At 36.9% G+C, this 15,692-nt stretch overlaps 1 protein-coding gene across 8 annotated transcripts in view; it reads left to right on the forward strand.

Annotated features, from left to right (window-relative positions):
• The window catches only part of FANCC (FA complementation group C), a 268,384-nt gene that overhangs the window by 84,521 nt on the left and 168,171 nt on the right, over positions 1-15,692 (forward strand). For 5 of the 8 annotated variants that reach the window (XR_009008706.1, XM_057548933.1, XM_057548934.1 and 2 more), the window contains exons 2-4: positions 4,937-5,179; positions 6,846-6,930; positions 11,896-11,990. Coding sequence is in view for 7 of the 8 variants with exons in the window: in XM_057548933.1 (XP_057404916.1) it covers positions 5,015-5,179; positions 6,846-6,930; positions 11,896-11,990 (345 nt within the window). In the remaining variant the exon portion in view is untranslated. The remainder of the gene's footprint in view (positions 1-4,936; positions 5,180-6,845; positions 6,931-11,895; positions 11,991-15,692) is intronic. The other 3 variants (XM_057548936.1, XM_057548935.1, XM_057548937.1) reach the window with 1 other exon arrangement.

Raw genomic sequence — 15,692 nt, forward strand, 5'->3', positions numbered from 1 at the left:
GCGCTGACTGTATATTAAAAGAACAGGAAAAGGGTGTTAGGCAGGCAAAAACAACAGATATGCCCACTGTCTCTTGTTGGTTACTCAAGACATTCAAACCTATTGCTTTCCATACACAGAATTTTTAAAACACTTTCCACTAACATAATTTAGCTTTCTCTTCCTTCCAAAAAGGGAGGTAATTCAAAGTAATGCCTAGTTAATGCATCTAGCTTCAAGTCCAGAAGTTCTGGATAATGTCAGTTCCTTTTCCCATCTTTGTTATTATCTGTAAATTATAGATTTTAGCAAATTTATCTACTAATTATATACTTTATATATGCAGTAGTAGGAGAGGGGAAAATGAAAGAGAAGGGAATTTTAAAAAATTATATGACATAGTAAGCAAGACATATACAGATAGCATCCAAAAACATCACTCATGCATTTTGACCAAGCAGGCATAATTTGCACATGATGATAGAGTGCTGCTGGGTACACCCAGCTTTGTGGCTTGGAAGATCAGTCCAGTCACTGAGGCCTGCCATAAGTTTTTTCCAGAATCCAGATCTTCCACACAGGCTTTAAAGAGTGTAGGATCTGCTGGGTCGTAGCTGAGTGGCAGAGCACTTCAGTATGGACAGATAAGCTGTGTAGTGATTAGTCCTCTGGGCCTACCCGTGTTTTCTCCTTGCCAGCCAGGCAAGTGTGTAGAAGCAGATAAATGGTCTAAAACCCATGTAGTATATGTTACCTTCAGAATCCCAGAGGTATCAGCCAAGCATTTTGCTTCTTAGCAGGTGTAAGGTATAGCAGTTATCATTCACTTTCTTTTTTGTTTGTTTATTATTATTAATTTTGAGTCAGTAACTAGTACACATGGCATTAAATTGAAAAGGTGCAAAAAGGTGTACAGTAAAAGTACAGAAAAGGACATTTCCTTTCCTGCACTTATTATCCATCTACTTAGGTCTCCACAATGGAGGCAACCACTGGTACTAGATTCTTGTGTATCCTCATTTTAAAGGGCATATCCTGACCGGACCACAGACCATTGGATTACAAGAAACTTCCTGAAGTGGCAGGCCCTGTATGTTCATGGGATTTATATCCCACCATATGGAATACAAACAAGGCACCCGTATCTTCCTACTTTGATCAGCCTGGTATCTTCAATATGGTAGACCAGTGTAATGTGCTGTATCTGGAGTTGATATCTTTGAGTCAGGTGAAAGTCACCTGCTTTCTCATGTCCTCAGTTTATCCCCATGGAGAAATGCATTTACCAGCTTCGTAACTGTATTCTAGGTGGCAAGGGTGGTATTAATTTGCCCCAGTTAGGATTCATATCTAAAAGTACACCTTGAGTTGGGAGTCACCATTTGATTATGTTTATGACAGCCTAATATCACTGACTAAGACCCATTGGCCCCTCAGCTGGGGAGTGAGGTTCTCTGCAAGTCATCAGATGTGTGACTTTTTTTTTTTTTTTTGATAGTCAAGTGGTTTCACTTGGCCATTCCTACTAGAAGAGTATAATGATTCAGGACCCCTGTGTGAGGGTGATGCCTCATTGATCTGTATTACCTTCTTCTTCTATGGACTTCTGGTTTCCAGTTCCCTAATAGGAACAGAAGTTTCACTGTCATTTTACCTGACTTGGCCCAGTAGCAGTTCTAAATTCCCCTCCTTCCTCCAAAGGTCTGTTGTCTGCAGCCCATTATCTGGTATCAGTTTGTATCCGATACTGTATAACATCAGACTGTATCAGTTTGTGTTCTTTTATTGAAAATCACAGAAACCAATAGTGGTTAATTTAAGCAAGAAAAAAAAAATTATTAGACGGCCCCTGGGTAGCTGACAGAATTAAAGAGAAAGCTGAAAAGTCATACCTTGTTAAGAAGATGACATAGGGATCTAGACTAAGAGAATCTTTGAATGACTTAGTTCCACCTTTATGGCAATCTGCTCAAGATTCAGATTCCCAGTAGAGAGTCTAGTTTGCCTAATTTGAATCATCATCTCACCCCTTGACTGATGGCATAGGTACCTTGATTAATGGACCTGCCAAGACTTGGGGAATATAGGGGAGATACTTTGCTAAAGGAAAAGTAAGGTGTTATATCTAAAAATGGAGGAGGAATGGTAAACAGGCAAAACCAACAGCTGCCCATTCCAGAGTGTGCAGATTAGGTCAGCATTTCTCAGCAGGGGCATCGTTGGCCTTTGGGGGAAGACCATTGTCCTTTTTGAGCTGCTGTCCCAGTGCATTGCAGTGTGTTCAGCATCCTTGGCTCTTGGACAGTAAATGCCAGCAGCACCTCCACTGCTACCATCACAACCAGGGCACCACCTGTTTCACAACCACTATCATCTCCCTACTCCCACTACCCCCACTCCCCAGACAGGCTGTGAAATAGAGCGTCCAGGACCACTGCACTGCATGATCCCTAAAGCTTTTTCCATTTAAAACAATCAGATGCATTTCCATTGCTAAACTAAAGGTTGTTTTAATTTTGTTAAAATAAAATAGTTTCTTGTCTCTTCTATCAAAAAGTTCTTCAATTTGATGTCCCCAAATATCTAAACTGACTTACATGTAGAGCCATATGAAACATGTTAGAAATTCATCACTTTGTTTCTTCAGTTTATTTCTTTGTTTAAGGGCACAGATTTCAGGGCTGAAGTCTGAATTCAAATTCCACAACCATAGCTTTGCTACTTACTAACAGTTACTTCCTTTGGCTTTTACATAATCTTTCTTTGGGCAATTGCATAATCTGTCTGTGCTTCTGTAAAATGAGAATAGTAGTACATACCCATTTCATAGGGTTGTTGTGAGGATCAAATTAGCTAGTATGCATAAGGTATTTAATATATTGCCAAGAGCATAGTAATTATATGAATATGTAAGCTATTACTATATTTATAAAATGGGATATTAATAATTAAGTTTTACATAGATAACATAAAATACCTTCAAAATTTCTTTTTGGGGGGAGTTACCTTTTAAAAATTAAATTGCTCTACCTGGAAAAGCATTTTGTTATAACATTTAGCTTAGAACTATACTTTGAAAAATATTTCCTCATTCAACATTTATTGAGTATTTTCCAGGCCTGGGCTAAATTCAAGGAAGACAGAGAATGCATGTACGGGTAGAGGCAATAATAACTGAGTGAACAAATAAATGCCCAGGGTAATTAACCGCTGTGCTCAGAGCTGTGGAGGCATCAGCAGAAAGGCCTGGAAGGAGGGTTTGGTGTGTTGGTAAACAGATGAAAGGCCTGCAGTGGACTCTCGTCAGCTGGGGAGAGGCAACATAGGACGTGGGAGGGTGTGCTGGAGCTATGTTTTACAAGGCCTTGGAGACTCTGGTAAGGAGCCGGTATCTTTTCTGTAGGGGGTTGAGATTTCCTTCCAAGGAATGTATTGAAGGGGGTTTTAAGCAGGAGTGTACTAGGTCTGATTTACATTTGGGAAAGTTTTTTTGTTGACAGTGTAGAAAATGAACTGGAGATGAATAGGTAGGACCAGATAGAAGACTCTAGGGAAGAAATGGACAGGAATGGGATGGGATGGCAGTAGTGGAAATGGAGAGAAGTGAATGAGGTCAAATGAAATCACATATATTTATTTTAGAGGTAGAATTGACAGGTATTGGTGGTGGCTTGGATGAAGAAGATAGAGAAAGAGGAATCAGACGTCTAGATTTTTGACTATGTATGCGCCATTTGACAGTATGCATATATTCCCTCTATAATTAAACTTCTAAAAAATTTTATGGTACTTTTCAGAACTAAATTTTTAGTACTATTTTAAAACATTCATCTTCCTGGTCTAGATTTTTTTTTGCACTGCGGCAAAATTGTACAATCTTCCTATTTTTTTTCTTATTTTCCTGTTTAGTAATGAAAACCTCCATTGTTGATGTTATGGGCATTTAATTGGGAGCACTTTATCTGTTAATTATCGCTGTTGAAGATTTAAACTCACTTACCACTTGCAGAGTAATCTTTTGAAATTAGATAGCTGAGTATCATCCCTGCCCCAGGAAACTGAGTCTGTAAAAGCCTGCACCTGTTGAGAAGCAGCCTTCCCTTCTTTGCCCAGTATGCTTCCCATGGGTGTGGATGGCAAGGAGCTGGGATGGTGGTGAGGCACCTGGAGTTTACTTACCTATCTTTGCCTGAGGTACTCACTCACTCTGCATGTAACTCCACTATTCTTTTTAACATGTACTTCAGATGTGGTAAGTCAAGTTTATGAGTTTTTATTTTCTGTCACTTAGGACTGGCATATCTCCTCAACAATTGGAGTTTATCTTATTTTACCAAAATATGATTTCTTCTTGTGAATGGAGACCAAGCATATACAGCAGTCATTAACTAAATTAAGCAGATTGTTCAAATTGGTGCATGTGGAATGAATTATTTTACTCTTTTCTCAGAATTGAGAAACTAGGAAGAAAATTCATTAGACAGTAATGCATAGAGATTTTTTTTACACCTAAATGAGAAGCCAGAAGTACATATAAAACATAAGAACTTCAAAAACATTTCTTAGGCACAGACTATTATGAAACTCCCATGGATGTTTTTGATTTCCCGTTACATTAAAATACTCAAATGAACTTCATTTTCAGAACATTTAAAAATAGCTCAATCTTAAAAAGAAGATATAAAATATTATCAGCTGTGCTTTTTGTACATAATTAGCATGTGCCTGTGGAGGTATAATGACTTTTAGTGTAATGATATTGCTCATGATAAAAAGTTCAGATGGTAAAAATTGGAGATACAGCTGGGTGACACATTTTAAAATAACTCAAAGATGACTTCACAGAAGGCATGCTATTTTGGTCCCTTGTAATCCTCCTTTCACTCATCAGTGGTTATGAAGGCATTGATAAAAGATCCTTTTTTAAATGTTTCATTTCTTTCCCCCTTTCTTATAGATTCGATGTGTGTTCACTGTTTCCTTCAGTGTGTGACAAACCACTGTGAAGGTACATCACCTTTTCCCTTTTTCTGAGATGGCTCAAGATTCAGTAGGCCTTCCTTCTGATTTTCAGTTTTGGATGCGGAAGCTTTCCGTATGGGACCAGGCATCCACTTTGGAAACCCAACAAGACACCTGTCTTCACCTGCCTCAGTTCCAGGAGTTCCTGAGGCAGTTGTATGAAGCCTTGAAAGAGATGGTGAGTAGTGGACCAAAATAATAAGGTTATTTTGTGACATCAGGAACTCTTTACGAGATTTTATTAGCCTGAATGCAGTCCAGGGACTTGTGGTATTGACCTAACGTATTGAAGGATTAGACAGACAAATTACCTGTAAATATTGCAGACAGGATGTGGTTTCCTAGTGTCTGATTCATTATGACTTCAGTCTTTTCTTTCTTGATTAGTTATATTGTCACATGAGACTTCCCGACCAATCAAGTTGTTTTTAAATAAACAAGAATTTGACACTTGTCAGGTAATAATTGGGTTTCTTTTAAAGGCCTTTGTATCTCTTAAATATTGAAGGGTTTGCTGAAATGCTTACTCTTTTCTCAGCCCTCTTCTAAAGTGGGCTCTAATAAGAGATGATAAATGTTAAGATCTCTTCTTTATAAATATTTTAAGTGGACTTTTCTTGTGGATATTAAGATTATAAGTGTCTTCACTATTGTTGTATAAGTTATTGTGTTCAAAATTTGGTATTTTTTCATTTTGACATAAGATTTCTTAGTTTCATTGCAATAGGTATTTTTGTGAATTAATGTATTTTCATAATATGAAAATATTATTTGTTTATACTTATTTTCTAATTTCAAAATGAAAAGCGAAATTGTCATTTAATGTAGGTGTTCTTGTGTTATACTTTTCTTTCCTTAATCAAAGAAGCAAGTAGGAAATTTGAAGAATAATTCATAGTGATGATATGAGTTCACATGTCTTTAGAAAGTAGAAGAAAAGATACTGTCTGTATGAACAACTAATGCTAACTTTTAAAATTGTTTTTTGGCAATGAGACTTTTGTAACTTGACCTTAAAGTGATTCCAGAAAGTCCAAGACTGACCTTGATGCTCAGACAAATGTGAGGAATTTATTGCTTCAGCAGTAGGAAATGCTTATCATTTCAGCTTATGTGCATGTTAGCCCAGTTTGGTCTTATTTTTTAACTTTCTTGAAAGGTAAAGAAGTGGGAAAGGGCCAAGTGTACAACAGCAAGTGTATTTTTTAATCTTAAGCTGTTTTCTATTTGGTTGATCGTTTTTTGTGTCAGGTTTTAGGTCGTTGCAGACAAGTATGATGTCATTTAGCATATAGTAATCAAAATAGTAATAAACAGAGATATATATCTATATGCTTTGGCTGCTTTTATTTCTTTTTACAAGTTCCAGAGTTCTTGTCCTGCTAAACCTTCTTTGAGATAGTGCTACTGGAGCTGACTCAGGAACTTCTCTTATTATGTTAGAAAAAAAACCCAGGATGAACATATGGTGTTACATAGATATTAATCACCTATAATTTTTTTTCATTATTATGCAGTCTTTGTTATTTTTTAGATAAAGTGGCCTTTCTTGACTTAAATATGAGTAAAATAAAGTTAATTCTGCAATAATATTGATTTTACCTAAACTTGTTGTACTTCTTAGTTTTGGTGGCCTGGTTTAAGGATGAAGTATGGTGATTGCTTGTTAAACTTTATTAGAATTACTTACCTAAAGATCTTCTCTAACCTTTTTCTCCCCCTACTTTTCTAAAATATATGCTAAACAAGAAACATTCAAGCTCCCTCAACCTATAATGGCAGTTCAGGCTTTTCTGAGTTGTGTAGTGTCCTTTTACTGACCAAAACATAATTTTCTTTTATAGGATTCAAATGCAATTATTGAAAGATTCCCCACAATTGGTCAACTGTTGGCAAAAACTTGCTGGAATCCTTTTATCTTAGCATATGGTAAGAATCCAAAGCATGTCCTCTCAAAATACAAACTTCTAATGATAATTTTAATCTTTGCATTGTTTAACAAAACACAGAACTTTAAATTATAAGCCTTTCTCTTATTTTTCATGAAATAACTTATCAAATATATTCCTTGTTCCATTACAAAGAAGGCATCCTTTATTGTTGTCCATATATGTTTGTGTATGTGTATATAGATAAACACACACAAACAAACACATACATGCAGATGTGTAGGAGAATAGAACTCCTTGATTAGAGGGCAGAAACTCCCAGATGACTGTTATAACCTCACTTTTAATTCAGTGTAAAATGGTTATAATAATGAAATAATTTCTTTGTTTTGCAATTTCATATTAACTCACACGCCGTTTTCCATGTGTAAAATTCTTCAGTGTTTGAATCCTGCCATGGCTCTGCCATTATTTAGGGGTGACAGTTTTGTTTTACCCAAGGTTAAGAGGAATTTGGGGATATTTTGGGGGAGGTGTCCCTTCGCTGACCTCCTGCCTACCTGTCTAGCCTCATTTCCTGTTTAATCCTCCACAGCTATACCACATGCATTGTAGACAGTTTAAATTACTAACAGTGCTTGATGTCTGGGCCTGCGACATGCAGTTCTTTTTGCCTGGAACTCTGTTCTCATCTCATGTCCTCAAATCTTCTTCGAAATAGCCTTGCTAGGGCTGAGTTAGGAACCTTTCTTAGTGTGTGCATAGCTGCCAGTATCTCCCTTAATTAAAACACTTACTACCCTGCTATATAATTGTTGGTTTGCCTGTCTGATGCCCTGGAAGACTGAACGCCTCTCAAGAGCAGGAACTGTGGTTTTAGTTCTCTTTGTTGTCCCAGAGCTTAGCAGAGGGTGAATAGGCACATCTGAAGGTATATAGTGGAGGTTTATTGCCTTGATTTGACTATATTGCTAGCTAATGTAATACTTACTTTTCATATTTTTAAAGTCAGAGGCTAATTGCATAATATAATGATAGTAGAATCAAAAATAATATGAATATTCCCTTTTGATGTTTAGAGAATTATACAGTATCTCTTTCCTAGCCTGTTCTAAGTCATTAGAAGGAGCTTGAACTAGGTGGGGAAGGGACAACATTTGCATTTGGTTCCATGAGCATACATGCATGGGTGCACTGCATATACTCAAACTTACTGGCTTCACCCCCATCTTCATTCTATTCCTTTTCCTCTTCACTTAATGCCTCTTGCTTCCTCTTCCCCCTTAAGTTGACGCTTCCTCCTTTACCCACTTAGCTTGTTCAAGTTCTTGATCTAAAATGGCAAAGCCATCACTGTGTTTGCCTACCAGGGCCATGCTTACCTGCCCTAAATTTATATATTTCAACTAGGCCAGTGTTTCTCAAAAAACCTTTGACCAGAAATACATTTTCTATACATGTGTATATATGCATACATACAGTTATACACATACACCCACACATTTCATGGAAAAATGCTTGCTTTTATTATGCGCAATTCATATTCACTATACCATTTTTAAAATGGTTTTCATGACCCAAAACTGATTTTACAATCCACCTATACGTCGTGACCAAAAGTGTGAAAAACATTGAGCTAGGCCAATGCTGTTGATGGCAGGAGAAAGGAAAAGAAACTGTTGGATTTCCTCCATTTAAAGGCATCACTCATTGTCAGATACTTCATGGATTGAATAACCACTTTTTAGAAAAAAGAAATAATATGCCCTTTAAGTGTACCTAGTGGATTTGGGCCACATCCTTAATTGAGAAATGTTAAAATGTGGGAAAGTTTGGGTTGTAGAATTGAAGTAGAATGAGGGGCATTGCTCACTTTGTGCTGAGCACTATTCTCTATGGATTGCATAGTGGGTCTAATTGAGTTCTTGATAGGCTTGCAGGATAGGTATTTATGGATTAGCCTAAATATGTCACTTTTCTCAGGATATACAACTAATAAAATCCAGGATCCTACTCCTCTAAAGCCCATATTGTTGTAATGATCTGCCCCCATGGATTGTACCACTGTGGTTGAAATGTTCCAGTCCTGGCTTTACCACCAGCCAGCTTCATGTGAATATATATAGTCACTTTTTTTTTTTTTTTTTTAATGTCAAGCCCTAGGAGAACATGGCTCACAATTTCTGCCCTCTAGGAGCTTCCAGTCAGGGAAAAAGGAAACCTAAGGAGATCAGCCAGAGTCAGGATGATGGTTGGTACTGTGGAGCTTTGAATAAGTTGCTGAGGGGAAGGAGAGTTTCACAGGGGAGGTTTTGCGGGTGCTGACTTTTGGAGGAAAATAGATGAGATAGGATTTTCTAAGGCAAGCCACAGAACTCACTGGGTCTCCGATTCTTTATTTGTAAAAGTGAGAGGCTGGACTGATTTATCCCTGTGGATTTATACTTGTATCTGTCTGTGATCTTTCCTTAGCACCTAATCTCCATTACTTTGGCCCCCTCTATCAACCAGAAACAAATTCTCCATCTCTTTCTGTTTAAATGCCTGTGTTACCATTTGAACTGCCCATTAAATTTCAGTTTCCTGTTTGAGGTATGCATTTGGTTTTGAGCTCGTAGAGGAGACTGACAGGCACAGAACTCATGAGTAATCAAATCTTGCCTGTGTTGCCACTGTTGTTTCACTAGTTGGGCACTTTCTTCCAGGAAAGGATCTTTTCTTATGGTTATGTAATATCAAAATTATTTTTTAAGTACAGTAAAAGTAAACAATTTCCATCAAGGAAAGAAGTAAGTAAATGAGAATAGGATCAGAAATAAGGATAATAAGGAAGGAGGACGAGGAAGGATTTGGAAATTAAAAGACTCTACAAAGGGAAGAGAAAAAAGAGGTAATAGAAAGGGAAAAAAACACCTTTTATTCAGTGGTGTTCTCTCCATAAAATTACTGCCTTCACCTCCTTGGAGTTCTGGCTGGTAGGGTCTAGGTCTGAACTCATGATTAACATATTATAGCTATAACCTGTTTTCCTCATGCTTTTTATTACTGTGTGAGAGTTTGCCCCCAAACTTGGCAGCTTAAAACAAATATTTATTGTCTAAAAAAAATGCTGCCATCACACTTTTAAACTATAGAATTAATTTAAAGAATTAATTTAGCTTTCATTTGAGCTTTCAGTTCAAGATATCAAAAAATAAAATATTAGGTGGCAAATATATGTTGGTATATTCCTTTCCCTTACACTCATTTTTAGATGAGTGCTTTGCACTAATGACTGTCTGCGTGATGAATCCCAGGCAGTTTTCTATCCCCAGTGCTCCAGCTACAATGTCTGGGCCTCTAGGGAGGAGCCTGACAGATGCCATCCCCTGTAGACAGTGCTGGTGGCATTCATGAATAATAGGTGATGGCTTGCATCTTTAAATCCCTAAAACAAAGTAAGCTCATTAGTAGTGCATTTCAGTGCATTGACTCTGGGCAAAGAAATAAAGGTGGGGGGCAAGTTACTCTTGCTCTTCTTTTTCTTTTTGAGAGAAAAGTAAAAAATAATATGCTTGTTGAACTAAATGTGCAGAGTCACTCAACATCTGGGGAAAACTCCTATCTTTTGGATTCTTTTAGATTTACACTCCATAATTAACATTTTCTGTCCTTTTTCTCTTTAGTGGTGAGTGTCTGATTTTTGGAAATGCTCCCCATCAGGTTGCATTTTGTATAACATGGGAAGCTGCTTACATAAGCATATCATTAGATGTGTTTGTCACACTTGTGACATGCAGATAGTTATAATTTCTTCTGATATTTAAAACATAGAAAGTACAACAGTCAGATTTTTAATCAGGGGCATTGGTTCAACCTGAAGAACCCTAGGATCTCCAGCGGTTAAATTATGTGATTCTTGCAATGAACTGATTTCAGGCAAGCCAGTGATGTATTTGAGCTCATAAAAGCTAGGAAAAATAGGAATATCCCTCAGGATAACCCCTGATAAAGTTTGTTCAGAGATGTTAGTTATTAGGAAAGCCTAAGTTTATGGGGGGAAAATGGATTTAAGATTACTATCAGGGTCCTTTGGTTTGTGGTTGAAAATGCCGAGATAGCTTACTGTAGTTTGTATTCTCCTTATTTCTTGTTAATGAAGCCCTTAGAAATGCTGTGTTTATGAAATTGCAGTAGATAACAAAGTAAAGAGCATCAGGTGATCCTGCAGAGGAGTGATTCCAGGTGCTGGGTTTCCTCAGCGTCACCTCCATGGCCTTGTGGTAAAGTCCATAGTAGCTTGGTTCTAGTTCAGGTACTGACATCTTCAGTTTTTAGGTCTCATTTTTGCTTCTCAGTTGTGTTATAGAATCTTCAACTTGAATGGACTTAGTTACCAAAGGAGGAAAGAGAAAATGGCTTACCAAGTAGATGTTCTAGCCAAATAGATTTCAAAGGTCAGCATTGTTATCACATATTTAGTACAGTTTTACATTTTAGAGTAAAGAATTAGGAGCATGTAAAAGGCTTCTATTTTATCCAAACCATTTGGTATTAAAAAGAATGTATTTTAAAACAATTCTTTTTGTTAAATTTATTTAAGTGGGGGTATTTTGGCCAATTAGATTAAATCAGAAATATCGACTACTGCTTATAGCAGTGATACTGCCTTAAAAAGGTTGAAATTACTAATGGTTTGAATATAAAATAAAGAACTGATCTTGAAAAAGCCAGTTCTTTTAGTTCTTTCCATCATTCTCTTTTGGCTTTAAAAATTGCTGCTGTGACAGAAAGAGAATTGACCTCACAAGGGCTAAGCATAAGTGATCCTGAACCCACAAGAAGGAAAAAAACCACAAAGTTTCACACATGGTCCTGGATGCTTGTTCTATGAACTTAGTAGTTTGTGATTTTCCTAAAATATAATAAATATATTTCCTTTAGTATATAATGTTACAAATTTTCTACTGATTATCTTTTCTTTCTATTTGATAAAACCTACTCATTTTAGTTTTCCTTTTTGCAGATGAAAGCCAAAAAATTCTAATATGGTGCTTGTGTTGTCTGATTAAGAAAGATCCACAGAATTCTGGAGAATCGAAAATTAACTCCTGGACACAGGTAAAAGAACATCTTGCACTATACTGCTTTGAATTCAATAAAGGTGCTGCTTTGACAGTCCAGAAACTTTTTCAAACACATCCTTCACTGTTAAACTTGTAAAGCTTTACAAGAGATTTCATTTTTGTTTGATTGTGAATTCCTTAAGAGATAGGTCCTCAGGGTGAACTTCCCCATGCCTGCAAGAACTAACGTTGAGTGGTTTTAGAAAGTTACTCTCAGGTAATTAAAAGAATGTACTCTCCTTCCTTCTAACAATTGTTTCTTCCTACCAACCTACTTTAAATACTTAGATAATTTCTCTTCAGGTACTTCTCTGCCTCTCTCAGAATCTATTCTGTAGTAAAACTAAAATTCAGAAGTGCCCAGGGAGCAGCAGTCTTTATTTTGTGTCCTAAAGTTGGTACCCTGGCCAGTGTGCTCAGACTAGCATCTAGGGCTGGTTGGCTAATGCTGCAAACACCGTCAAATCGGTTACCTGACCGTGCTAGTCCAGATAGCTGACAGCTTTCTGAATTCCCCCTGTGTCTGCTTCCTCTTGAATGGTGGGCACAAATAGGAGAATGTTGTAAGGCTGTGCTGTAGCTGCCCTCACCACCAGCAAGTTGGCTGGTCTTTTCTCTTACCCCCCACTGTCCTGCTGCAAGAACCTCAAGGACTTGCTGATGCCTGTCAGACTGCACTTACTATGCATATGGTCTAGATTAGCTGCTTAGTATTACGAAACCAACCACCCAGATTAATGCATATGGTTTTGTCTACCAATCTGACTGGTGATATCATTCCGTTCGCTGCTTTTTACCATTCCTTTGTTTTATACAGAATTGCTGATAGAGATGACAAAGACAGTATTTGTATTTTTGTTAGATTAAAAGAAGAATTGGAGGGACAGTAGAAGTGAAAAGGATTGGGCGAGGGAAGGAAAAAATGCAACATTTAACTGGAAGGAAAGTTAAAGAGCTGAAGGAAGGAACTGATAAGTAGAATTAGGGAAGAAAAGGTATGAAAAACAAGGCTATAGAAATAGAATAACATACTTAGTTTTCAATTTTTTAAATTATTGCTTTTGTTGAGTATTTGCTATTTTAGTGATTATTTAGGATATATATTTTTATTGGCTAGCTCATTAAGTCCAGAAATAGGCCATCTAATAAAGTGTTTTTAGAGTGATTAGGTTAACTTTCTTCATTTAACTCGTGACTTATATTAGCCTAGTTGTAAGTTTCTAGCCTTGCAGTTTATTCTGTGGGTTTCCCTTGTTTAATATTGTATCCATTTAATAAATAGATACTCATTAAGTGTAGCACAGGGAGGTAAAGTTAAAACACTTAATTCCTACCTTCAGAGAGTTTACAGACTAGTAACCAGGTCATTCTAGGGCAGTGTCATTGGGTTATTGGTAGAGCTGTGTATAGGGGTGATGGTGACTCAGAGGAGGGACACTTGTTCAGACTTGATGGTTTGGAGATGTTTCCTGGGAGAGATGATATATCAGCTGAGTTTTGAAGGATGACTAAGAGAACAGGGATAGAGTTTTAGGAACGATATTCCTGCCAGCAAAAAGAGCATGTGCAAAGAATGGTGGTGAGGAAGCAAATGCTGTGTTCAGGAAGCTGCAGGTGCTTAGATATCCCTGAGCTTGGGATTTTATAGGGTTGATGATGAACCATAAAGCCTTATGTATGATTATAAGAAGTTTTTATTTTAACTTGAAGGCAGTGGGGAAACCACCGAAGTATTTTAAATAGAGAAATCATGTGGCCAGGTGTGAATTTTAGAAACTTACCAGCAAAAGGAAGTTGCTTTGGAAGGTGCCAGGGATAGCACTTTCGAAGCAGTTGTAGTGATAAAAGTGAGAAATCATGAAGGCCTGAATGAAATGGAAAAGAAGGACCACATTTATGATATTAATAAGGTAAATATGTAAGGATGTAACGGCAAATTAAGTGCAGGTGTACTTAGGTGTAGGTGGAGTTGAACTTAGTGTTTTCAGGAGAGGGGCTGATTTGCACAGAGGGTTGACAGTCCTCAGGGTACAGGACCAGTGGGAGCCATGCGTGAGGGTGAGATCACCCAAGGAAAGTACCTAGTGTGAGGAGGGGAAAGGGCCTAGGGACAACCTTGGGAGAAACTGGCATTTAAGGAGTGAGTGGAAGAATAAGTTACACTGCACACTAGAAAGGGGAGTCCAAGAAGAAGAAGGAGAAAAGCAGCAGCATTTTAAGAAGGAATGAGTGGTCATTTATATCTAATGCTATAGCATGCCACTGTCCAATAGAAACAAAGTACATTCTACATAGATAATTTTCAGTTTTCTAGCAGCTGCTTGAAGAAATGTAAAAAGAAAAAGTTGAGACTAATTTTAATGATTATTTTATTTAACCCAGTATATCCAAAATACCATTATTTAAATATGTAATCAATATAAAAATTATTAATGTGATCATTTATAATTTTCCAGGTCCATCCATGTTGCTTCAAATGGCATAATTTCATTCTTTTTAATTCTTTTTATGGTTTGTCATATGTGGCCATTATTATGTTGAGGTATGTTCCCTCTATGCCCACTTTCTAGAGAGTTTTTATCATAAATTGGTGTTGAATTTTGTCACAGCCTTTTTCTGCATCTATTGAGATGGTCATATGGTTTTTATTCTTCAGTTTGTTGATGTGGTGTATCACACTGATTGATTTGCAGATAATGAAAAATCCTTGCATCCCTGGGATAAATCCCACTTGATCATTATTGTGTATGATTCTTTTAATGTATTGTTGGATTCAGATTGCTAGTATTTTGTTGAAGATTTTTGCATCTGTTCATCAGTGATATTGGCCTGTAATTTTCTTTTTTTGTAGTATCTTTGTCTGGTTTTGGTATCAGGGTGATGGTATCCTCATAGAATGAGTTTGGGAGTACTCCTTCCTCTGCAATTTTTGGAATAGTTTCAGAAGGATAGGTGTTAGCTCTTTTCTAAATGTATGATAGAATTTGCCTCTGAAGCTATCTGGTCTGGGACTTTTGTTTTTTGGGAGTTTTAAAATCACAGTTTCAATTTCAGTACTTGTGATTGGTCTGTTCATATTTTCTGTTTCTTTTTGGTTCAGTTTTGGGAGGTTGTACCTTTCTAAGAATTTGTCCGTTTCTTCTAGGTTGTCAGTTTTATTGGCATATACTTGCTTGTAGTAGTCTTTTATGATCCTTTGTACTTCTGTGGGGTCCATTGTAACTTCTTGTTTTTCATTTCTAATTTTATTGATTTGGGCCCTTTCCCTTTTTTTCTTGATGAGTCTCGCTAATTTGATTATCTTTTCAAAGAACCGGCTTTTATTCATGCACTTTTGCTATTGTTTTCTTCGTTTCTATTTCATTTATTTCTGCTCTGATCTTTATGTTTTCTTTCCTTCTACTAACTTTGGGTTTTGTTTGTTCTTCTTTCTCTAATTGCTTTAGGTGTAAGGTTAGGTTGTTTGTGACTTTTCTTGTTTCCTGAGGTAAGATTATATTGCTATACACTTCCCTCTTAGAACTGCTTTTGCTGCGTCCCATAGGTTTTAGATTGTTGTGCTTTTGTTTTCATTTGTCTCTAGGTATTTTTTGATTTCCTCTTTGATTTCTTCAGTGATCCATTGGTTGTTTAGTAGCATATTGTTTAGCCTCCATGTGTTTGTGTTTTTACAATTTTTTTCTTGTAGTTGATTTCT

The sequence above is a fragment of the Balaenoptera acutorostrata genome, chromosome 6 (genome assembly GCF_949987535.1).
Source record: "Balaenoptera acutorostrata chromosome 6, mBalAcu1.1, whole genome shotgun sequence".
NCBI lineage: Eukaryota > Metazoa > Chordata > Mammalia > Artiodactyla > Balaenopteridae > Balaenoptera > Balaenoptera acutorostrata.